At 44.0% G+C, this 21,857-nt stretch overlaps 7 protein-coding genes across 8 annotated transcripts; 3 read left to right on the top strand and 4 right to left on the bottom strand.

The window, feature by feature from the left end:
• Positions 1-146: 146 nt before the first annotated feature.
• Positions 147-4,171, bottom strand: LOC135341498 (leucine-rich repeat-containing protein 63-like). 2 transcript variants are annotated; one of them, XR_010396568.1, is made up of 10 exons: positions 3,454-4,171; positions 3,211-3,372; positions 2,852-3,021; positions 2,656-2,737; positions 2,523-2,592; positions 2,386-2,469; positions 2,182-2,326; positions 2,028-2,122; positions 1,477-1,740; positions 147-290 (listed from the first exon to the last, which is right to left on the bottom strand). XR_010396568.1 is itself a non-coding variant. In XM_064538077.1 (9 exons), exons 1-9 carry the CDS (start codon positions 4,055-4,057, stop codon positions 1,542-1,544), a joined length of 1,611 nt encoding a protein of 536 aa, XP_064394147.1. In that variant the 5' UTR covers positions 4,058-4,171; the 3' UTR covers positions 1,476-1,541. The 2 variants fall into 2 exon arrangements, 1 of the variants encoding a protein (XP_064394147.1); XM_064538077.1 differs by lacking the exon at positions 147-290 and having other exon boundaries at positions 1,476-1,740.
• Positions 4,172-4,216: 45 nt separating this feature from the next.
• Positions 4,217-8,215, top strand: LOC135341489 (sodium/hydrogen exchanger 6-like). Its single transcript, XM_064538060.1, has 15 exons — positions 4,217-4,752; positions 4,913-5,148; positions 5,289-5,366; positions 5,517-5,593; positions 5,657-5,805; positions 5,858-5,963; positions 6,036-6,171; positions 6,263-6,368; positions 6,419-6,621; positions 6,809-7,074; positions 7,250-7,289; positions 7,345-7,415; positions 7,466-7,577; positions 7,624-7,764; positions 7,988-8,215. Exons 1-15 carry the CDS (start codon positions 4,395-4,397, stop codon positions 8,066-8,068), a joined length of 2,160 nt encoding a protein of 719 aa, XP_064394130.1. The 5' UTR covers positions 4,217-4,394; the 3' UTR covers positions 8,069-8,215.
• Positions 8,216-8,876: 661 nt separating this feature from the next.
• On the top strand, positions 8,877-9,708 carry LOC135341529 (dynein light chain Tctex-type protein 2B-like). Its single transcript, XM_064538111.1, has 4 exons — positions 8,877-9,006; positions 9,170-9,303; positions 9,359-9,428; positions 9,522-9,708. Exons 1-4 carry the CDS (start codon positions 8,948-8,950, stop codon positions 9,631-9,633), a joined length of 375 nt encoding a protein of 124 aa, XP_064394181.1. The 5' UTR covers positions 8,877-8,947; the 3' UTR covers positions 9,634-9,708.
• On the bottom strand, positions 9,675-10,326 carry LOC135341530 (cytochrome b-c1 complex subunit 6, mitochondrial-like). Its single transcript, XM_064538112.1, has 3 exons — positions 10,195-10,326; positions 9,932-10,108; positions 9,675-9,875 (listed from the first exon to the last, which is right to left on the bottom strand). The coding sequence occupies exons 1-3, from the start codon at positions 10,225-10,227 to the stop codon at positions 9,843-9,845; spliced, it is 243 nt and encodes an 80-aa protein (XP_064394182.1). The 5' UTR covers positions 10,228-10,326; the 3' UTR covers positions 9,675-9,842.
• A 42-nt stretch (positions 10,327-10,368) lies between these two features.
• Positions 10,369-12,540, top strand: LOC135341504 (very-long-chain 3-oxoacyl-CoA reductase-like). Its single transcript, XM_064538084.1, has 7 exons — positions 10,369-10,626; positions 10,690-10,765; positions 10,825-10,935; positions 10,990-11,213; positions 11,343-11,408; positions 11,505-11,645; positions 11,844-12,540. Exons 1-7 carry the CDS (start codon positions 10,369-10,371, stop codon positions 12,444-12,446), a joined length of 1,479 nt encoding a protein of 492 aa, XP_064394154.1. The 3' UTR covers positions 12,447-12,540.
• LOC135341478 (CST complex subunit CTC1-like) lies at positions 12,484-17,732 on the bottom strand. Its single transcript, XM_064538049.1, has 16 exons — positions 17,594-17,732; positions 17,158-17,547; positions 16,996-17,077; positions 16,811-16,919; positions 16,618-16,689; positions 16,487-16,553; positions 16,337-16,423; positions 16,066-16,284; positions 15,838-16,011; positions 15,713-15,790; positions 15,506-15,606; positions 14,916-15,249; positions 14,114-14,853; positions 13,286-13,852; positions 13,017-13,179; positions 12,484-12,903 (listed from the first exon to the last, which is right to left on the bottom strand). Exons 1-16 carry the CDS (start codon positions 17,603-17,605, stop codon positions 12,592-12,594), a joined length of 3,507 nt encoding a protein of 1,168 aa, XP_064394119.1. The 5' UTR covers positions 17,606-17,732; the 3' UTR covers positions 12,484-12,591.
• A 13-nt stretch (positions 17,733-17,745) lies between these two features.
• Positions 17,746-21,853, bottom strand: LOC135341485 (arf-GAP domain and FG repeat-containing protein 2-like). Its single transcript, XM_064538057.1, has 7 exons — positions 21,558-21,853; positions 21,287-21,380; positions 20,942-21,145; positions 20,586-20,763; positions 19,818-19,874; positions 18,129-19,756; positions 17,746-18,005 (listed from the first exon to the last, which is right to left on the bottom strand). Exons 1-7 carry the CDS (start codon positions 21,725-21,727, stop codon positions 17,967-17,969), a joined length of 2,370 nt encoding a protein of 789 aa, XP_064394127.1. The 5' UTR covers positions 21,728-21,853; the 3' UTR covers positions 17,746-17,966.
• Between the last annotated feature and the right edge of the window lie 4 nt (positions 21,854-21,857).

Genomic DNA, 21,857 nt, shown 5'->3' with positions numbered 1-21,857 from the left:
TACAGTGGAACCCCTCTATAACGGACACCTTTGGGGAACAATGTTTTGGCCTTTATACAGAGGTGGCCTTTATACAGAGGTGGCCTTTGTTGGAGAGGTTGTTTTGTACACAAACTGTTCAATTGGGGGACCTGGGTGCCTGGCTGTTATATAGCAACTGGCCTTTTTTCGGAGGTGGTTGTTAACAGAGGTTCCACTGTAGTTATAACTATGACCTTATCATTTGCTGGTGGTGGGATATGGAGCAACATAAAAGCTCTGTTCTCAAATACACAACACCATGACAACATGTTGTTTGACTACAAGATGGTGAACAGGTCAGGAACACGAAGGGCAGATTAATGATACCCAGCACACTCCCACCCACACTGCAAATCACCCTCATAATTTTATTGTTCAAATCATTTTTGTCCTTTGCAGTAATCTCTCTTAATTAATTCACTGGCGATTCAGATTATATTGATTATAGACGTGAATTGTATTGAGAGTTTTGATTCATTATATTGAACCTTATAATTCTTGAAAAATGATTGTCTCATAAAAAAAAAAGCGATTATTCTCTGAAAAATGTGACATAACAAAATTAAGACATACGTATAATTATTATAGAACACAACCGACACAAGATAATACATGTTAATGATTTCTCAGTGTTATCTTGCTAACAGCTATTATTGCACAAACAAAGTAAAGTCATATAGGAAACATAGCTACAGAAGCTCTACATGTGGAAGCAAATTTAATAACAGGACACATAATTGCACTATACAATACATCATCATTCTACTGAGTTCCATGGGTACAGTTTAAAGTTCTTAAATAACGGTTAGCCATAATTTCTCACAAAATTAATTAATATAGTGAAACTATCACTTGTCTCCTCCTGCGCCGAGCTTCACATTATTTTTTTCCATCCACTTCCTTATATCACTTGGGACCATCCTTCCAGGCCAACCATGATTTCTTGGGATGGGTTGATGATCTTTAAAAGGGGGGGATTTTGTAGGCAGTCTCACTTTTGCGCGGAAATACTCGGCCATATCTTCGTGATCAACACAATCTTCAGAACCGCAAGTGTGGCAGTGAAACCACATGTCTCCATCATTGTAACCATCCGAAAATATCTGTATATCATTTCCATGGCAACCAGGGCATCGATTAACGCTTTCCATTTTTTGTTTATCACCTCTGTTCTGAATGACTCTTGCCTCTCTGCTAATAAGCAGCTTGTGCCATGAATATGTCTCGAAAGCCACACCCCTTCACAAAATAATTTTTATGAGGGCGTGTATGCAGCACCAAGAGTTAGTAGCTTGGTTGCATGATGATTGGTACATGGTATGGGAAAACAATAGAACCATTACATTTTTTTTTATGGTGTGTTATAGTTATGACCATAACATATTATTAGCACTCCTGTGGTGGTATATGGAGCAACATAAAAGCTCTGTTCTGGAATACACACCATGACAACATTGTTCCAAAATTGATAATAAAATTAATTGACAAGTGAAAACATTGAAATGATATTTTGAGGACTGTCATAGTACTTTTGATTCAAATGGTAGCTTCCATTTGGTCCTTTGTTTGAGAGAGGTACTACAAGATGGTGAACAGGTCAGGAACACAAAGGGGAGATTAATGATACCCAGCACACTCCCACCCACACTGCGAATCACCCTCAGACCACACCCATACAGAGAACACTGGCAGTGGTCGCATCTCTGACCACACGACGACCTGTGTGTGCGTGTGTGTGTGTGTGTGTGTGTGTGTGCGTGCGTGTGTGTGCGTGTGTGTGTGTGTGTGTGTGTGTGTGTGTGTGTGCGTGCGTGCGTGTGTGCGTGCGTGCGTGTGCGTGCGTGCGTGTGTGTGTGTGCGTGCGTGTGTGTGTGTGTGTGTGTGTGTGTGTGTGTGTGTGCGTGTGTGTGTGTGTGCATAATAGTATAATGAAAATGCAGTCTGTTGGGCCTACGGACCTCTCTATTCTATGTGTGTGGTACAGTGTACTCTGTGAACTGACTCACCTCTGAAGCACACTGATGACTTGCTCAGGGAGTCTTGGATCGTCTGTTGCGGACACACACTTACTCACCAACATAGAGCACAAGTCAACCAAGTCCTAACGAAAACAACCAGTCTCACAAATTGCACCACTGCTTACATTGCACATGACTGTACCTGTGGTTGGTTCCTACTGTTCTCCACCCACAGTACAGGATGCATGAGATTGTCCCCCACAAGTAGGTGAGTCAAGGGCAGGGTCATCATTGTGCTGGGCACACCAATCAACTGGTTGCCCTCCACATTCAGCTTGCGAAGAGTCCTTTAAAAAAATCACCGTGTACGTATCCAATGATAGTTATACATAGTTAATGGGCTTACATGAGCATGGAGATGTGTCTAGGGAGTGAGTGGAGGGTATTGTAGGACAGGTCAAGGTCACACAGAGATTGCAGATCAAACAATCTGCAATGAACGATAATTGTTATGGTTAAAACGTTATGTATACTCACACTTACCCAGAAGGGAGGTCAGAGAGGAGGTTGAATGACAGACATAACACTCGCAGTTTAGTGAGATTGCGTATGTCTGTGAACAGCAATAAATATTATTATTGTACAATTATATTAGGCATCTGCATAGTCTACTAACCGTTGGGTAGTTCCTTGATAGGGTTGTTCCTTAATTGCAAAGACACTAGTTGGGACAATTGCAGCACCTCCACTGGGAACACCTACATGTACAAAGAGAAGAAATTCAACCATGTACAATGGTATAGCACTTCACACAACAACACACCGAAATGTCAACAATCATGCACTTGTTGTGACAATCATTACGTGTGCACATTTAAGCAGTTGAAGGATAGGTTGAGGTAGGTGAGTGTCTTGGCAAGTGGTGAGAGGTCAGGCAGCTGTGAGAGAAAGTGTGCCTTCAGGTCCAAACAACGTCCCCCACTCAACATACAGTCCAGGATGGCCAGCTCAGAAGGGGAGATCTGAGGCTGGTCGCTAGACACTGTACATACAAAGAAACTATGTAACGTAGAGGGCAAACGATATAGTACCACATGTTCTCATTCACAGTACACTCAGTAAATTAATGGTTGGCAAAGAATAAGATTACAGTACTGTATATAGCTCTCCCAATGTATGGGCAAGCTTATACACACCATAATCGCACAATCCAAAAAAAGTTAGTACTCACTGAAAGGTGACCTGCTTCTTCTCTGCCCACAAAAGTACCTGGACACAGAGCCACCAATGACTATGTCTGGGGGCTCCATAACCTCCCGGCTCTCTTCCTCCTCCTCCACAGATACACTACTAGAGCCAGCCATCATAGCCTCATCCACCATAGATTGTAACTCTGCATGGGAATGTGGTGTATACACACTGAACACAGTAGGTAATCAAACAATTACGGGAGTAACACACATACCCAACTCACCTAACAGTACTTGATGTCTTGGTTTTCGTTCCTGAGGTGACTGTAGAGCGGCTTCCAACTCCACAGTGTTTAAACTCTCCTGGGTGGGTACGTTCACTGCAAACCATCCCGTCAACTTGAGGTAGTTTTGTCGTGAGATTACCTTGGCACTATTTATTGGTGAGAGAACCCTGCGCTGTGGGGCGACCATCTGGAACTCTGCTAGCGTGAAGTTATCCAAACTGTCAAGGTGTTCAAAGTTCATAGAGTCGTTGTTATTTTCATTGCCTATAACTGATTTGTTGTATATCTCTTCGTTGTTGTAGAGTGGGGGTAGGTAGACGGCACCAGCACCGTGACATGCTACCATCTTTTTCCCTGGCGGAAAAAAACTCGGGCCTTTTGGATAGAGAGGGTGGATAGAAAAGTTAGTCTTTGTGTGAACATCATGTGTGCAGTGGGTAGAGAGTGTAGTGGAATCAGTGTAGTGGCCATGCAGTGACTTCCGAGGGCTCGGCCTGTGATGATCATTGGCTTTGGGGGGGGGAGCAGTAAGAGCTTTAGGGGGGCGTGGTCGTCGGAGCAAGGGTGGTTGGTGAAGTTTCAGAGTTCCTTCTGAGGCCATAGCTCCCTGGCCTTACAGCTAGCTAATAAGCACAAGCTAGATACTAGACACATGAGGTAAAAGAGCTTGATTTTTGGCGTGGCTTCCTTGGAAACCATGACAACATTGATTTTGTCACATGGTAGGAAGTCCATGTGACCATCGACCTCCACCCACTTTTTGATGAAGATCAAGTGAATTTATATTAACTCAAGCAAGCTTTATCAGCCGTTCTTATTCAGAATAAAGAATTACTTAGATCCACTGGACCTACCATAATCACAGCAAGAGCACCTACACAACAGTGGAAAAATATTTTTAGATCGTCCAGCAAACCCTGATCACAGAAAACAGAGGCATGGATATGGAGCTCGAGCCTGGTTATGAGGGGATTAATGGGACATGTCTAATCTCTCGGCCCCTACTGGCGGTGAACCCTAGTGAGGCGGACATTGTGGGCTGGAGACTAATCAACGAGTCCTATGATCAGGAGACATTGCCTGAGGCCGTGTTTAATCTCTCAGATAGTCGAGCTCTGTACGAGGCGTCGTTTGTTCAAGATGTGACTGATAGCCAACAGGAGATAATTCACTCGTATGACAGTCTATCACTGCTAATTATTATGTTTCTACTGTTCATGACCATCATCACAATCTGGGTATTCCATGCCAAGAGAATACGAATACTCCACTCCACAGGACTTGCATTGTTGTATGGTGAGTCCTATAAGTGTAGTTGCACCACATCCAGTGTAAGGTTTACTAGGGACCTCGTCCTGTTTAAAGCCATGCAGTTAGTGACCAATATGTATCCATACAGTGGTAGTGGATTGCTATAATTATATATTAAATACTATATTTATCGTCTTGTACACAGGTGTGATAGTAGGTGCCATCATCCACTATGCAATTGGCACGGAGGCTCACAAAGAAGTCACTCTCACCACGACCTACCCACAATACACAAACCACTGTGATATTCTAGGACAAGATATTAACAACACTCTGACTGTGGGGGAGGTCATCACTCTCATCACACTAAGGGATAACTTCAGCTGCACGGTGAAAGGGAAACAATTTAGAACAAAAGAGGGAAACTTTATTCAGCAAACTGTGAGTTTAGTAATTCAACTAATGCTAATGTGCTCGGTGGTATTTGACAGCTGTGTAATTGTATGCACTTTTCATGCAGTTCAGTATGCATAAGATATTAGATGTGAAAATGGCGTTGAGTGTTGTGTGTTCACCCGCAGTTGGTGTTTGATCCTGAACTTTTCTTTTTTGCTTTGCTGCCTCCAATCATCTTCTACGCTGGCTACAGTCTACAAAAGGTGAGGTGATGTCCTCACACAGTACATCTACCTTATATTTAACTAATTGATGATGTTATTCTTCACCATTTTTGGGGGAAGGTTCACCCCTGCCCCCCCACTAGATGAAACCCACTGAATTGCTGTGAACTGTTGCATTACATTTTCCAGAGACACTTCTTCCGTAATCTTGGCTCCCTGTTACTGTATGCCTTTGCTGGGACCACTATATCGTCATTCCTTATTGCGTAAGCTCATCCTATAATTATTTCATGTGACAAAGTACCACTTATTCATTTCGTGATCTGCAGTGCTCTGATGTATGGCTATGCTGTGAGTGGGGCAGAAGGCCCGGGCTCACTAGTCGCTAATCTCACTACCTTTCCTGTACCTGATGGATTCAAGGAGTCCATCGTTCCATCGCTCCTGTTTGGCTCACTCATTTCAGCCACTGATCCTGGTAAGTTCATTAACAAATAACGCGCTCTCATACATAAGAAACCTTCCAACAGTGACGGTACTGGCAGTGTTTAATGACCTTCATGTGGACGTGGATATCTTCTCACTGGTGTTTGGAGAGAGTGTGATGAACGATGCAGTCGCCATTGTACTCTTTGGGTAAGCTACTACGCACATGACTAGACATTGACCAGTCTACTTGTGTACTACATGTACCCTTCAACTCTGCAGGGCTGTGGATGAGTATGCAGTGCCGGGAGAGGCAGAGTTCACCGTTGGTAGTCTCTTTATATCCATTGCCAGGTTTATAGGCATCTTCTTTGGCTCCTTTGTCCTTGGTTGTGCCATGGGACTAGTCACTGCACTCGTATCCTCACACAAACAAAAATTTCTTGTGAACAAAGTGTTAAACAGTATTTTAAGTGTGTGTATGAATGCTTCTTGACTTTTGCCCCTAGCTGATGAAGTTCTCCAAGCTGAGAGATTTCCCACTTTTAGAGACGTCCATGTTTGTAGTGATGTCCTACTCTACCTACCTACTGGCCGAGGCTTGCAAGCTCACTGGTAAGACCACACACCCTCACACACATCACACTCCACCCACACCCACACAGGCATTGTGGCAGTACTATTCTGTGGTATCATGCAGTCCTACTACACGTACATCAACATGTCTGTAGAGAGTAGAAAGAGAACAAAGGACTTATTTGAACTTATCAATTTCTTTGCCGAGAACTTTGTCTTTTCTTACATTGGACTCTCTCTGTTCACCTATGGAAACAATCAGTGGGCCCCTGGATTCATCCTCTTCTCTTTTGTATCCTCCAATATATAAAACAATAACATACACATACACATACACGTATATACAGCTCTATTTATGCCTCAAATTCATTGCCAGGTTTATAGGCATCTTCTTCTTTTATATACATTTTCGTAACTAAATCCCCCTACTCTAATGATACTGTGTTCTTTATGTGTATGATTCCTTGACTAACTCTCAGGTGGCCATCTTTGCTGGTCGAGTTGTCAATATCTACGTTCTGTCATTCATTCTCAACCTTGGTCGCTCCAAGAAGATCAGTTTCAGGTTTCAGCACATGCTCATGTTTGCTGGACTGAGAGGAGCTATTGCCTTTGCTCTAGCAATTAGAAACACTGAGACTGAAGTGAGACAGCTCATATTCACGACAACTCTGTGTATTGTCATGGTCACGGTGCTCTTCAATGGAGGGCTGACCACTCTGGCTCTTCAGTGCCTGAAAATCAAGTGAGTGTCCAATTGTGTGTGTACAATGTAGCTTAATTGACTCATACTCTTGTCCATTTGTTTGAGCCACAACTAGTTGGGAGCTTATCGAAAGATTCTTCTTACAATTAACTACATTATTCACAGTATATGTTCGAATATTAACATGTCGTACTTATTATTTTGTGTTGTACAGAGTGGGTGTGGAGGACAATTCTTGTGATCTCACTGAAGAGGTAGGTTGTTCTGGTGCCCTTGTTGAGACATGCTGTTACTGTTCATGGCTTTCAGGGTCAAGTCATACCTTACGACAAGTCCAAAGGAAACTGGGTGGTGTCAAAATGGACCAAACTTGACAAAGAGTAAGCCAATCCCAAGAGAACATGTATATACTGCTACCCCCCCCACACAGATATTTTATCCCCATGTTCACACACCACGGCCGATCAGTAACAGAGTTCGGCAAGTACTGTCCCAACTGCTGCATCCCGTTTTGCAACCGATGCCAACCCAGAGACACAGAGGTGAGTAAAAACACCAGCGCTCGTCACATTTTCCACATCCCCACAGCTTTTGGAGGTTTTGGAGGAGGAGGAATCGTTTGATGAGAATGCGAGTGAATCTGGGGATGAGGATGAGGTGGGACAGGTGTACTCGTTCAGGAACAATCAAGCAGACGATGATGTGGACTTAAATGTAGACGATATGGGTGTAAGTCACAGCTAGAGTACAGTATTAGTAAGACTAGTATATTAAACTTGCATATGTACAAAATATATCGAACGTCTCTTCCTGAATCTGCATATCAACTGATTGTTCTATGGAATGGTCTAACTTTGATCATAAAAAATTTAATTACATGAGCTGTCATGTTAGGCAACTGTTTGTTGTGTTGGATATAGTGTGTTGTGACTGCTTGCTCCCCTGTATACAGGCTGACCTGGGGCTGGGCTCGGACAATGACGGCAGGGGTGCGTACGGACATCTGCTAGCCGCAGAGGAGAGCAACCTGTAGCACATACTTTGTTTAGTGTGATTCTTAGTTTTGTTATAATTTATAAATTTATAGATCGACTCATAGTGTCTATATAGTGGCAAACTGTTTTGTAAGCTTCTTCCAATAATTATGTGTGTGTGTTAAAATCTGTTGTTATTTATAATACTTCATGAAAGCTTGACAGGTTAAGTGCATGTACCCTATTAAACAGGATAGTGATCCTCTATTAAAAAACAACTAGTGGCAACAAGAAACATAAATATCGTTGTGAAGACATTTCCAGAGATGTTTCTAACACCAAATCAAGAAGCACAAACAATAATTATAAACAAACAACTGCCACAAGAGAATTTCTGACTATCACAGAATGAATTGGTTGATCCCAATGCTAGCTGCAGGAGTGGTTATAATGCCTGCAAAAACAAAAACAACAAGTGGTATAAATACACCATAAATTGAGATAAATACATTTCCCTTACCCGTTGTTTGTCTTCAGAGCCAGTGAGTCGTTTGTCCCTCATCATCATCTTCCTGGTCCAGTCATCTACACCAGTTCTTCTCGGCTGCACACACAAACACAACAGAGGCAAAGTAAACGACACATTGTTGGAGAATCATAACCAAAACATGGGTGACGTACCTATGGTCTATAATAAAATATTCTAGCTGAGCTAATGATCATAATCATTGCAGCATGAGCCCTCACCCTTCCTCCATGCTGCCACCTATCTAAGAAGTTGAGTCCCATCCCAGTGAAGGCGATACAAGAGGCGATGATGATAAACGGAGGAAGAGCTTCTGGCCACATCTTTGTGTCTTTTAAGCTGTGCTCTAATCAGAAATAATGCATTACTGACCTTTGTTACTTGTGCTTCAATCAGAAAACTCCAACACACAATGACTGATCCTGAAGATGGTCCAAGCACTTACACGATCAGGCCTAAGTTTGAGAAAAAGTAAGTAAAACACTGCATCTAAGCACTACATCTATAATTATGAAAAATGCAAAATTTAATGTGTAAAGTTAAAAGCGTATTAAGTTGTTTTAGTTTGGTTGCCGTGGGATACGGTATACATATACCTATTGTTTAATTTCTCTGTACATTGTCTCTCTGTCAGATTTCGACCTCTGCTGATAAAGGACGTGATTCACCAGGTACTGAAGGAGCTGTTGCATGAGAAGCAGTACAGCTCAGAGGAAGCCAAAACCACCTCCAAGGAGATTAGTGACAGCATCCAGTCTAGGCTAAAAGGTAAGGTCATTCAATGGTCACTGAAAGGGTTTAATTGATGATTGTGTGTGCACAGGATTGGATCTAGACAGATACAAGTACATAGTGCAAGTGGTGATTGGAGAACAGCGAGGAGAAGGAGTCAAGTAAATTAATTCATACTCTACCCATTCCCTGCGTTTTGTGTACCTTGATACACCAATGTGCACTTATTGTGTTGTCCCTTCTGCCACATGCAGGATGGGGTGTAGGTGCTTTTGGGACTCAGACACAGACAACTACGCTCAAGACATCTATATGAATGACACTCTGTTTTGTGTGGCAGCTGCCTTTGGTGTGTACCATTATTGACAGAAACTGTGTTTAATGTATGCACTCTACCAGTATATCACTTCTTTGTTCTACAAATCTTGTTTCTTATGTCAACATTTCCAATAAATAAACAACAGAAAGACAATGGATATATAGACCGGTTCAATTATGAGCATCTACTATAACACAAAATTATACTCCTAGACCTAGTGGTGACTGCACATGGAAGAAAGTGTGTCTTTTTGGAACTACTTTAGCTTGGAAAGTATATTCCTGGCAACCTGCAATGAAAGGAGTAAAATAAACAACATTTATCACTTTATACGGAATAACTTACACATTTGTCTACACAGCCGAGAAAATCTATAAGCTGTCGTGAACAATCAGTCGTTTTCTCTCCGGATTCCACAGCTTCTTCGCACTCATCAAATAATTCTTTGAGCTTGACACAATCAGGCAATTCTCCACACTTCTCCTTCAGGACATCCTGAGGGTCTTCAGGATCCTCTTCTTCCTATAGGTTGTGATACAGAATATTCTAAACTGTTTGAATGCTCAGTTTTACTTTAGCTACTCATTACAGTACAGTTGTGTGCTTACCTCCTCTGGAATATGTTGCTCTGCCTCAGCCATTTTAGTTTTGTTTGACCTATGAACCCTATTCTGTGCACGTGACTATTATGGTGGGTTTTGTAAAGAAACACTGCTGAGAAAATTGGACATCATTACCAGGTTTAGAATTTGCTACGGTCATTTGATTCATTCTGACGTGGAATGGCCGATGGGACGGTGATGAAGCTTGTGGAGGGTGTCCTGTCTCCAGTGAGTACTCTACTGGACGTACTATTCTCTGTTGGAGCTCTGTATGGGGCAAAGACTATTGCAAAGTTTTCCTTGAAATTCATGAACGGACTGAGAACTTATTTTATCCCATTTGGAAGATTGAGTCGAAAAGATTTATCCAGTGCGCTTGGGAAGTGGGCACTGATTGCTGGTGGCACTTCTGGCATAGGACTGGCGTTTGCACACGAGGTAGTTACGTACAGCTAGTGATCTGGCTAAGCTCTCACTCATTAAGGCTCTATATTCTCATAGTTTGCCAGGAGGAAGATGAATGTGATACTAATAAGCAGATCTTACGATGACCTGGTCTCCATTGTCAGCGACCTTCGTGAGTTATCATTGTGATTGCATGTGGATAGCTATTAAACATTGCCACCATCTCAACAGAATCGCAATACAGTATTGAAGTGTTGGGTATCCATGCTGACTTTTGTTTGGGCGAGCAAGTGTTTAGAGAGATAGAGGAGGCACTTCATGGTTACGAGATTGGGATTCTTGGTAAGTGTTAGAGTATACGATCTTACCTGTATTATGTGGTCCCCTCCTGTACAGTGAATAATGTTGCTATCCGCTACGACCACCCTCAGTATTTTGCCCTCCTCCCCCACAACCGGATGTGGCAACTACTCTTTGTCAATGTGACCGCCCCCTGTGTGCTCAGTCACATGATCCTCCCTCAGATGATAGATCGTAGGAGAGGGGCCATCATCAATGTGTGCTCCAATATTGCAGCTGCTCCAACCACCCCTCTCATGGCTGGCTACACTGCTTGCATGGTAAGGGAGTAAAACTGTGTGTTGCATACTTGGATTACAGGTATAAAACGTAGGTAACTAAATTCTGCGGTGACATTCTTAGTTTAGTAAGATGTTACTAACTCTTGTCATCTGCCACCCCTCTTGTAGGCGTATGTGGACACATTTTCAAGCACCCTTCATCATGAGAACAGGCACAGAGGGATCACTGTACAGGTCAGCAGCATAATCTACAAACTACATCGTGGCTGCCATTTCTGCAAAGTACATGCACATTGTTACTTAGTGAATGTTGTTTTTGTTCTTCTGCAGACTCTCCATCCTTGTTTTGTGACGATCCCACCCATGAGTCCCACCCTCTTCATTCCCACCCCCCACACCTACGTCCAGCATGCCATCACTACACTGGGTATCTCAGCCCACACTTGTGGCTACTGGCCCCACGCTCTACAGGTAAAACATAGCTAACTATGCATGTATAAAAGGCTGTTCAGTGCATTCCATAGCTCTTGTGAAGGCTTACACATGCATGACATTTGACTAGCCCAACATCGTCAATTCTACTGTGTACAATTATCTTTCACTTCTGCCTATCTTTTGCTGCATTGGTATTTACACTATCTTCCTCACACACACACACACACTGCACAGTGCTGGGTCATGAGTTTGATTCCTCGATCGTTATGGACGCGAATAGCAATGTACTGGAACACTGTTGCTCGGAGACACTCTCTCCGTGAAGCCCAACTCACACGTGGGGGACAGCTATTCTCTCGCAAAGTACAAAACTACCCACAATCTAGACACAGATTCTCATCTGGTAGCAGAGCGACCTCTGACCTTTCTCTCCGTCGAACCCCCAGCCCTCGACGACGAGTATCCACTGTTGAACCCAATCAACCGGCAAGGAGCGCCCTACCTAAACTAGAAGAAACTACCTTTGCTCCTATTCGAACTAACACTGGAAGCTCATTTGGCAGTATTCCCTCTCCAATCCCTGAGGATCACATGACCTCCACACCCCTACATACCCCCGATACGCCACTAAGTTCCCGGGCTCATGTTGGAGGGTTCAGATTCTCATCAAGTGACATCCTTCCATTGAGGTCCGCCAGTGCTGGCTCAACAACTCCTCCAAGATCACCAGGATTGCGAAGACAGAAACATTCTCGAGTGTTGGTAGTACCAAGTGTAGCAACCGTTACCTTTGTACCCCAACCCCCCCAGGACAATGTTAGACCACTAGAGAACTGAATTTAATTACCTTCTATGTATGTTGTTTTTTGCAGACTGTCTTTGAACCAATTTTTTCTACATGTATTTCAAGTTATAATTATGTCATGAGTTATATACGAGAACGAAAGAGAATGAAAAAACATAAAGAGCTCGTACAGTTCATTTACTGGGGGTCAATAGACAGTTCTTTCAACAGAGTCTTGCACTCTGAGACACAGGAGGTACCCTGGAGGAGAGTACACGCTATTGCTTTCAGCTGTAGTCTGGGAAGAGCCAGTGTATTGAGGCGCTGTTCCTTCACGACAATGGCTCGAGACTTGACCCCCAGCACACATTCTCCTAACTCCCCCTGACTCACAAACGGCTGAGCATAAAGCTTGATTGGCTGTTGAAGAGTCGGACTGGTTGCCATGGCTGATAAGATCTTCTCAGCTTGTGCCAGAGGGGATGGATCATAGCGACTTGAGCCTCCTGTCTGTAGAATGGAACAGCAAATAACCAATCAATTAAGCAAGACTCACAAAGACAACAGTCATAAAAACAAAAGTGATACCAACAAACCATTCATACGAAAATAGACAAACATACGTGTTGTGTAGCAGAAAATGATTTTGTATAGGAGACAGTTCCGACTCTCCTGACCAGATCACAAACACTGTTCCACTCGGCCATCGAAACTTGAAGCAGCTGTCGAAGCAGATCCTCCTCAGCGTACACATGTGCTTCACCACTCCCATCGTCAATCACCAACCTGTAGAGTAAGACAACAGAGAACCTCAAAAGATAACTAATCATACAGTATGAAGTATTTTATGCAGTCCAAATGAAGCATAAAGACCACACCTTTGCTTACATACCTTCCGTCGGCTACTAGGAATGGTCTCCTCTGTAGACAGGCCACCATACACTGCCCATTGACAATCACACACTGACATCCCCTGCACTTGTACGTCAAGCACACCTTCTGAGTGGACAATAGACAGCCTCTTACACACACCACTCTTCGAGGTAGACAACCATTCAGTAGACACTGTGTTAACTCATGGATCAGTATCGTAGGTAACCGAGTCATGGGCATTGAGATTCCATACACCCTCTGAGAGTCGATTGTGTCTAGACCCTCAACTGAGTGAACAGACAGGCTGCTTGACGGACTATTGGTACAGTATACATTTCCAGACTTGGAGATATTCATGTTGAAGGAGTAGAAAGTCACCTCACAGCCAGGTACCAGCCCGAGAGGTAGGGTATGGAGAATGGGGGACTTGTAGTATATCATGATAGAGTCTGGAGTGGAGACGCTCTGTAATCTGAATACGAGCATGGGAGGTGGAGGGGAGGGGGTCTGAGGGAGGGAGCTGGCATCGATTCGGTGACCACGACTCTGAACAATGCCCCTCACAGACACAAGCTTGTTACAATAGCTACATGTGAGAAATTGGATTGTAACATCAAGGCGTAGCAAGCTTAGCATATTATATATATATATATATATATACGAGTGTACAACAAGAGCTACACCTAACAAACTAGTAGGCAATAATAATTATGTGCTCAGAATTTTGAATCTTTAATCTCAAATTCAACACGCAAATTTGCCTCTTTTATGTATAAACTAGCCTATAGGCGTTATAATGGTGGTACCAACCACCACCGACCAGTGTGTGGGCACTCCCTGAGTATACCTTGATACTGACTTGACTTCTCTGTTGGTCAGGGTGGGTATGGGTGGCAGGAAACACTGAGAGACCACCTCTGCCACATCCAGAGATCCTTCTATACGCGCATACCTCACAAACTGCAGCTGCATACTTTCCGTGATCTCAATTGCAGGTATTGCCACAAGACTGTTGATCATAGGTAGTGGGCCTCTCGAGTCAGTGAGCTCGTACACACAGCCATTGTTAATGAACGAGTGAAGATTGAAAACATCTTTGGAGAAGTTCAAAGCAATGTGAAGCATTGGGAACTTAGGGTCCATGGTATAGACATTTCCCAGAGCAACGAAGGAGAGAGTGGGTGTGTCTGCGGTTAGTTTTTCGTGAACTGAGTTCTTATTTACAATTTCAATTATCAGTTTTGAAGGTGCCTTTTTAGTTATGCTGCTTAAAGTTGCGTCTGCTTCTTTTGCCGAGCTTTTCGTAGCATTCTTACACACAAACGTCTTTTTTGCAATAATAAAGAATCGAGTTTCATTTGGTTTGTCTTTTTGTATACTTTCAGTCTTTTCAGCCACAATGTCGAATTCTGAGATAAGTACACTAGCTCTGAATCCATCCAACACACAAGCCGTGGGGGCGTCATTTGTGAAGGGGTGGTCGTGAGGTGTGGGGCTGTGACAGGGAGCAACCAACAGACGTCCGGTGTTGTCTTTGAACTCAATTTGTCCAGTTTCAGTGTCACCTCTCAACTCTCCAACAAGCATCTGTAGTAGAAGGAAAATTAGGGCCAAACATACACGCACACATACGTAAGCACAGTGTGTACCTGTTCTCCTTGAAACTCTGAATGCTTCACCACACCATAAGACCATCTGGTAGCAACAGTGTACAAGATAGCACCACCATCATTCAGACTAGCATCTTCCTTGGAGCTTTGCACCCACTGAAACCCATCGCAGTTTGTCACTGTTGACACTTCATTCAGTACACCTCCAATTTGAGCGAGCACGGGTGGACGTGTGAGGGTTGATTCTGTTAGCAGTTGACAGGAGACACCATGACTGAGAAACTCTGTGAGATGGTCCCTTTTCTCCAGTGAGGGCAGTGTCAAGGCAGTACAGAGTGTTTGCAGTAGACGGAAGCTCCTCTGGGCACTCAGTCTGTGCATGGGTAAAGGTGTGCGTGTGTGTGTGTGTGTGGGGGGGGGGAGGAAGGGCAATGTGATACATACGAATGTAGGTTAGTAACAGAGAGCGTAGTATTTGAATTCGGTTTTCAAAATTAAAACTTGCAGTCTGTTGCAGTCTGTAGCTCTAAATTACTAAATATAAGCCGATGGCTATGACAGACTTGGTAAATGACTGCCCCTCAATACCACTTGCTGATTCACACCCACACACTGAGTCATCCACTCACCCCCTGTTCCTGAGAGTGAGGAATGTGTCCACCAACCAGGCCGTGTCTCTGGCTCTATACCTCCTCACCAAGCAGCACAGGAGATTACTACTGTCGTACATCTGCGTAACCAGAGCAAACTATTACAGCCGTACAGGTACAGGTACCAAAGAAAGAATTTAGCCAGAAAGGATGAACTATTCTCGCACATTAGATAGAATTTCATACCATGAACGGAGTGTCCAGTTGAGAGAATTGTGAGACTCGAACAGTTGATAGAGAGCAGGAAAACAAGCCAGACAAGTGCTGCACAATCTATTAAAACATGCACACATTACATGCTCAAAACAAACCCTTAGTCGCTTGTCTGCAACTCTGAGTATGTGGACATTATGTAGCTCAACCTTTGACCCCACTCTCAGTCCCCTGCCATGATGAGGGGTAGTCTGGTGTGTGAGGTAGAGACGAATCATTCCATCCATCTCATACACTCCAGCCTCAGGCAACACACAGCTGGTGATAGTGCCCTGAGGACAACACTCGTAGATACACTTTCATTTATAAGCATGAGAAACACTCACTGTGTAAGACACCAAGTCATGTGCTCTTCCCTCTGATTGGCTCATTGGTTCCTCCAGCAACTGACTGGTCTCCAGACAACTCAATAACTGGCTGCCCTCTGTACTGGAGTTGTCTATGCAAGTCTTGCTTCTCTTTAGAGGAGGCTCTTCCAGTGAGGTGTGGGCGTGTACCTGGGTGCTGGACGTGGTCACAAGAACTCTCTGTTCATTTGGACTCCCCTTTATACACAAATCAATGAGTTAAAGAGTGTTGTTTTTTGAATATAATTACTTTGTTTAGAAGTTTGTCTCTTAAGTCAGTGAACAAGTACACCTCTGATAGTCTGAGTAGACTGGACAGGTGTAGCAGATGCGTCACCTATATAGAGGATATGTGATGTGTGTGACAAGACACAATTTGTATATATTATAAGGAACTTACCAGATTGAGTATTGGGTGTCCGATATGCGAGGTAAGGGGATCTTCCAACTCAACCAGCCAATACGACCTGTGGAATAGGAAGGAACCTACTGTCTATTAATATAGTACACATGATAATTATGATAGGGTACCTATTTGTTTCACTGAGAGCTCTGACTCTTCCAAACACACACAGTGGTGTTCTTGAGGGTAACTTCTTCTTACTGTATCAGGAGGAGCAATGTCATAGTCCATTCTACACAATGTTATAGTCGATTCTACATAACATACGTAATGATTCAGATTGCGATATAACTGTGATTGCGATGAACTGAGAGAGCTCACCTCATTAAGTTCTTGAGTCTAGCAATAGACAGCAACTGATGATCTACGTGTGGAGGGTCCTGACTCAGTGGCAGACACACCATCTCTTCCACCTCTATGTATCCCTCACCTGCATACACAATACAATGTCATGCAGAGCTTACCACCATAATTATAGTGTCACCACAAAAGAATATTATGGTCACCTTTGGGAGAGGGAATCCAGTTCCACTGTGCCAGTACAACCAGGCGTCCAATCAGATTGAGTGTCGATATAGAAGCAGATACCTACGTAATGCTCACTTAATTTAACATGATGCAGCTTTTATTTTTATTTTTATGATACTATTGAATACATACAAATGTACCTCACAGAGCACATGGCCTGTTAAGTCTGCAAGTGCCAGTCCACCCTCCTCTTGTCGGACCATACCCAACAGTATTACTGGTAGTATATCCAGTGCATCCTCCACTTCAGTGGAGGATTGAGAGCTGCTCAGTGCCTGGTCGGACACACACTCACACCTCTCCTTGGGCACCTCAACACGGAAGGATTTCTTGAAACGATCTAGTTTCCCAATACTAAATACTTCACATTCTGTTGGTAGTCTCCTGCAGGTTGCACAGGTAGTGCCCTGGATATGGTGTATTTGGTTCTCTACAGATGCAGTGAGTTGGTGAAGAGGTTGTGTGGGGTTCAATAGAGATGAGATGGCATCATTGAGGTGTCTGGAGAGCATCCCACGCCATACAGCCTCCTGATGAGATTGTTAATAACTGTTAAGGGCATTTTGATCAACTCACATCGTCCTCCATCCTCTTGATGCATCCTCTCCAGCATTACAGTTTAGATATCAAGGCCATGCATGCTTCAATAGGTAATAATCGTTAAGTCTAACAAGTGTGCAATCTAGTTCGGTTATAGGCCGCGGCTGAACTCAATCCAATCATGTGACTCAAAATTAATGAACGATCATAACCAAGTAAAATTTAACTCTCAACACAATGCCATTATAGGTGCACAATGATACATACCTAATACAAAAATGAGACCCTAAAGTGCTACAATTGGTAGAGGACTAAGATTTAAAAGCGATTATATATTATAATGCATCGAAAAAGAAACAAACAGTTTTCTCTAAAACAGTGGTACGCTATCCGAAGGGAAGGGTGCACATCAAAGAAACGGGTTTGTTGTTGTGGACTGGGTAGAGGACTATAGAAATATAGAAAATACAGCTGTAAATAGAGGGTTTCAGCAGCATAATTAACATGTACATGTAGTAGGCATATCACACACGCACATACTTGCACAAGCAAGATAGCAACTCATGCTTACTGCAAAAGGGTTGGCAGATCCTTGTTGGGGCCCACTGCCCATTGGCTGCTGTTGTTGCTGCTGCACTCCTGCTCCACCCCAGTTGGCCTGTCCTCCACTCCAGCCACCACCCTGTTGCCCAGACACTAGTCCAGAACTCCAGCTAGAGCCTCCAGTCGGTGCAGTTGACTGTGGTTGCATTCCCCATGTGCTCATAGGAGCAGGCTTGGCGAGATCATTGCTCCATCCAGTGTTAGAGGTTGGCTGTGATCCGGGGGTAGACTGTGTGCTAGTAGAGGCCACACTAGAGCTCCATCCTGAACCTGGGGTAGAGGAAGGGGCTGTATTGATACCAGTTCTAGGTTGACTCGATTGAGTAGACGCTGGCAAAGAGTTCCACTGAGGTTTCGTCTGCTGTCCACCAAACGCTCCACCTTGCTGCTGTGGTACACCACCAAAACTAGCCGAGGGAGTTGCACCAAATCCAGCTTGTTGAGATTGCTGTTGTCCACTGAATCCACTTTGTTGAAATCCACCCTGAGACTGTTGGGGGGCACCAAATCCAGCTTGCTGAGATTGTTGGGGGGCACCAAATCCAGACTGCTGAGATTGTTGGGGGGCACCAAATCGTTGCTGTTGTGTACCAAATCCACCTTGCTGTTGTGGTGCTGTACCGAACCCTCCTTGCTGCTGTTGTGGTGCTGTACCGAATCCACCTTGTCGTTGCTGCTGCTGACCGAATCCACCTTGCTGTTGTGGTGCTGTACCGAACCCTCCTTGTTGCTGTTGTGGTGCTGTACTGAATCCACCTTGTCGTTGCTGCTGACCGAATCCACCTTGCGGTTGTGGTGCTGTACCGAATCCACCTTGCTGTTGTGGTGCTGTACCGAATCCACCTTGTCGTTGCTGCTGACCAAATCCACCTTGCTGTTGTGGTGCTGTACCGAATCCACCTTGTCGTTGCTGCTGACCAAATCCACCTTGCTGTTGTGGTGCTGTACCGAATCCCGGTTGTTGAGGAGCTCCAAATTGTGCTCTGGGAGCCTGTCCTCCCCATTGTTGTCCTTGCTGTACGGAACCGAACGAAGCACCAGGTGGAATCTGACCAGACGGCCGAACTGCTCTCTGTTGTTGTGCCCATTGTTGCTGCATGTAAGGATTAGGTTGTCCTCCAGGAGGTACTTGTTGCTGCCCCGATCCACCAAACTGTTGAGGTTGTCCTCCAAAGTTTTGTCCACCTTGAAACGCCTGTTGCTGACCAAAACCAGGCTGTACATTACCAAACGCTTGACCTTGTGGCTGCCCTCCAAAGGCTTGTTGTTGCCCACCGAATCCTTGCATGTTTGGTTGCTGCTGCTGTTGCTGCCCACTGAAGGGATTAGACACAGACTGTGTTGGGCCAGAAGCCGCTCCAAACGGATTAGTGCCAGAACTTCCAAACGGCTGGCTTTGGTTTTTGGGTATAGGAACAGGTGCGGGCTGTTGAGGAGGCTCGTCTTTCACTTTTAAATCTCGGAATGTATCGTCCAAATTAGCGAGAGCTGCGTACTTGTCTGCGGCCGACAGTGTGGTGCTTGGTGTGGAGGATGTGAGGCTTGTCGATACAGGAGTGGGTGGCTGTGTGGCTCCAGTGAATGCCCCGAATTCGTCTGTGAGAAAATATTAATAACCTTTAAGCGTGGCAATGAGTGACTGTTTAGGCAAACATACCAGGCTTGAATCCTCCTACTGGTAATACAGACACTCCACCAACAGGAGGTTTAGAGGCTGTAATATGAGAGAATTTGAATATGTTTCCACATAATTACATGTGTACATTGTATACTGGGTACATACAATACTGTATAATGAAATGCAACACTATACATTTTTTCACCTTGTAACATACACAGTAACAATGAAAGCACCGCAGGTGCTGATGCCTCGGTGGAGGCGACAAAGCTTTGTGGCAATGAAGCTACTACAGTACTAGCACTAATCACTATAATTAATGTACAGTTAATACACATGCAGAGAATGGTGAAAAAGAGTGGGATATGATCGATTGTTGTTAAAAGGATGCAGAAGTTCAAAGTACATAATTATTAAATGGCTGCAAGCTAATGGAACAGTGTGGCTTTGCAGCTCTTTTCTCGCTCTTGCAGCTACCAATTAATAGCTAGCATTCTAGTGCAGAGCTAACTACTAAGTAACAGATTTTGCTATGCAAGAGTCTAAAGAGTCTGCAACAAGCCTTCAAAGTAAGCAAAACTCCATAACTCGAGAACAAAGCATTATTTTGTAAATCTACTAATTCCAACCCAAGAAAACATGACTAGAAGCCTAAAGAAGGATCAGCTCTACTTGAACTTCATTGATCCTTGGGCAGGCAGGCAGACAGGCAGGCAGGCAGACAGACAGACAGACAGACAGACAGACACACACACACACAAACACACTACCAGCTTGGGCATACACATAGAGGCATAATAAACTCACCAAATGGGTCTCCTTGCAAGTCTCCTAGGAGGTCTATTGTCTTGTTGGCCGTGGCTGTGGCTGTGGCTGTGACTGTGACGGGTTGTACAGTGGCTGTGGGGGGTGCTGTAGTCACTGTCGGCTGGGAGCCACCACGGGGCCGCTCAATGGTGGGCGTCGACTGTGCATGTGCAGGTAGCTGTACGGAGACATACATCTCAATACCATACACAGTTCAGAGGCAGTACAAGAGGGATTTCCCTACTCCCAAAGGATATGATGTAATTTATTGAGGGTTTCCTGAGCCCTAAACACTGAATTCTCACACACGTTACCTACTCTAGTAGCATAAAACTATTGCAAGTGTAACTACACACCTTTACAGAAGGAGGGGGTGCCAATTTAGGCTCTGGTTTAGGTGTGCTCCTCTCTTCCTCCTTTACCGCCTCTTTTGGATCAACATACCAGGAGCGTCTCTCATACTTTGAAACAAGGTAGCCTTTGAATGCAGCCTCGTCAGATTTGTCTGGCTCTCGGTCACGCTTAGAGTTCCACTTCCCCAGCCAAATCTTCCTGGAAATCTGTGAGGGGGGAAGAAAACCTTGATGACCACGACATGTCCCTGAATGTAACCATACATGATTGAATGCAATTCCCACAGGATATTATACTACCTTCCAAAAAGAATTAATACCGATTAACAGTGCTGGAAGTATACTCACCTCATTTCCACCGTTCTTGAGTGCTTGGATCTCTGCCGGAGAGAACGTTGTCATAGAGATGGACTTGACTCGATGTGGAGGATTAAGTCCACGTCTGCAAATAGAAATAGTAATAACATAAATCATAATCAATCTTTATCGTATAAGTCCATAGGCATTATTGTAGACAGCTGACAGCATATCAGCAGTGCTGAACACATTTATACAGTATAGTATAGCACACTCGGCTAGCTGCTAGGTGTATGGTATAGGATAGTGCATACAGACTTACAGAAATCCACTGCACCCGACACACACAAATCCATTGGTATTCATGTCTGCATAGGTTATGCCTCTCTGTGAACATTCCAGACACTTCTTATTGTGCTCAATGGCAGTGAGCTCTCTGAGGGCCTTCAGTTTCTGTTCCTCTTCCTTCTTCTTGGTCACTGATGAAGCCATTCCACCCTCTTAGCTCAGACACAATAACAGGCTGAAAACTAGTGCAGAAATACAATCCTGAAAGAAGTCTTCCCTAAAAAGTCTTCATAAGATGTCACGTGCCTTTTTCCATTTAGGTAACTTAAAAGGT

Source organism: Halichondria panicea, chromosome 9 (assembly GCF_963675165.1).
Source record: "Halichondria panicea chromosome 9, odHalPani1.1, whole genome shotgun sequence".
NCBI lineage: Eukaryota > Metazoa > Porifera > Demospongiae > Suberitida > Halichondriidae > Halichondria > Halichondria panicea.
The sequence above is the reverse complement of the archived record's forward strand: the minus strand, read 5'-3'. Positions and strand labels throughout refer to the sequence as shown.

What these genes read in the sequence shown, in the direction of transcription:
- LOC135341498 (XM_064538077.1), bottom strand. Translation starts at nt 4,057, where the DNA reads ATGGCCTCAGAAGGAACTCTGAAACTTCACCAACCACCCTTGCTCCGA. An exon ending in CTCTCTGACCTCCCTTCTGG is followed by an intron (nt 2,470 to 2,522) that starts GTAAGTGTGAGT and finishes CGTTCATTGCAG; the next exon opens with ATTGTTTGATCTGCAATCTC. An exon ending in ACAGTAGGAACCAACCACAG is followed by an intron (nt 2,123 to 2,181) that starts GTACAGTCATGT and finishes TGTTTTCGTTAG; the next exon opens with GACTTGGTTGACTTGTGCTC.
- LOC135341489 (XM_064538060.1), top strand. Translation starts at nt 4,395, where the DNA reads ATGGATATGGAGCTCGAGCCTGGTTATGAGGGGATTAATGGGACATGT. An exon ending in GAAACTTTATTCAGCAAACT is followed by an intron (nt 5,149 to 5,288) that starts GTGAGTTTAGTA and finishes GTTCACCCGCAG; the next exon opens with TTGGTGTTTGATCCTGAACT. An exon ending in TGGGACTAGTCACTGCACTC is followed by an intron (nt 6,172 to 6,262) that starts GTATCCTCACAC and finishes TTTTGCCCCTAG; the next exon opens with CTGATGAAGTTCTCCAAGCT.
- LOC135341529 (XM_064538111.1), top strand. Translation starts at nt 8,948, where the DNA reads ATGACTGATCCTGAAGATGGTCCAAGCACTTACACGATCAGGCCTAAG. An exon ending in CATCCAGTCTAGGCTAAAAG is followed by an intron (nt 9,304 to 9,358) that starts GTAAGGTCATTC and finishes GTGTGTGCACAG; the next exon opens with GATTGGATCTAGACAGATAC. An exon ending in CAGCGAGGAGAAGGAGTCAA is followed by an intron (nt 9,429 to 9,521) that starts GTAAATTAATTC and finishes TGCCACATGCAG; the next exon opens with GATGGGGTGTAGGTGCTTTT.
- LOC135341530 (XM_064538112.1), bottom strand. Translation starts at nt 10,227, where the DNA reads ATGGCTGAGGCAGAGCAACATATTCCAGAGGAG. An exon ending in AGCAACATATTCCAGAGGAG is followed by an intron (nt 10,109 to 10,194) that starts GTAAGCACACAA and finishes CACAACCTATAG; the next exon opens with GAAGAAGAGGATCCTGAAGA. An exon ending in TCGGCTGTGTAGACAAATGT is followed by an intron (nt 9,876 to 9,931) that starts GTAAGTTATTCC and finishes CTTTCATTGCAG; the next exon opens with GTTGCCAGGAATATACTTTC.
- LOC135341504 (XM_064538084.1), top strand. Translation starts at nt 10,369, where the DNA reads ATGGCCGATGGGACGGTGATGAAGCTTGTGGAGGGTGTCCTGTCTCCA. An exon ending in ACAGAGGGATCACTGTACAG is followed by an intron (nt 11,409 to 11,504) that starts GTCAGCAGCATA and finishes GTTCTTCTGCAG; the next exon opens with ACTCTCCATCCTTGTTTTGT. An exon ending in ACTGGCCCCACGCTCTACAG is followed by an intron (nt 11,646 to 11,843) that starts GTAAAACATAGC and finishes CACACTGCACAG; the next exon opens with TGCTGGGTCATGAGTTTGAT.
- LOC135341478 (XM_064538049.1), bottom strand. An exon ending in ATGACTTGGTGTCTTACACA is followed by an intron (nt 16,012 to 16,065) that starts GTGAGTGTTTCT and finishes TGTTGTCCTCAG; the next exon opens with GGCACTATCACCAGCTGTGT. An exon ending in TTCCTAGTAGCCGACGGAAG is followed by an intron (nt 13,180 to 13,285) that starts GTATGTAAGCAA and finishes CTTACTCTACAG; the next exon opens with GTTGGTGATTGACGATGGGA.
- LOC135341485 (XM_064538057.1), bottom strand. Translation starts at nt 21,727, where the DNA reads ATGGCTTCATCAGTGACCAAGAAGAAGGAAGAGGAACAGAAACTGAAG. An exon ending in CTTGCAAGGAGACCCATTTG is followed by an intron (nt 19,875 to 20,585) that starts GTGAGTTTATTA and finishes CTCATATTACAG; the next exon opens with CCTCTAAACCTCCTGTTGGT. An exon ending in AGTAGGAGGATTCAAGCCTG is followed by an intron (nt 19,757 to 19,817) that starts GTATGTTTGCCT and finishes ATTTTCTCACAG; the next exon opens with ACGAATTCGGGGCATTCACT.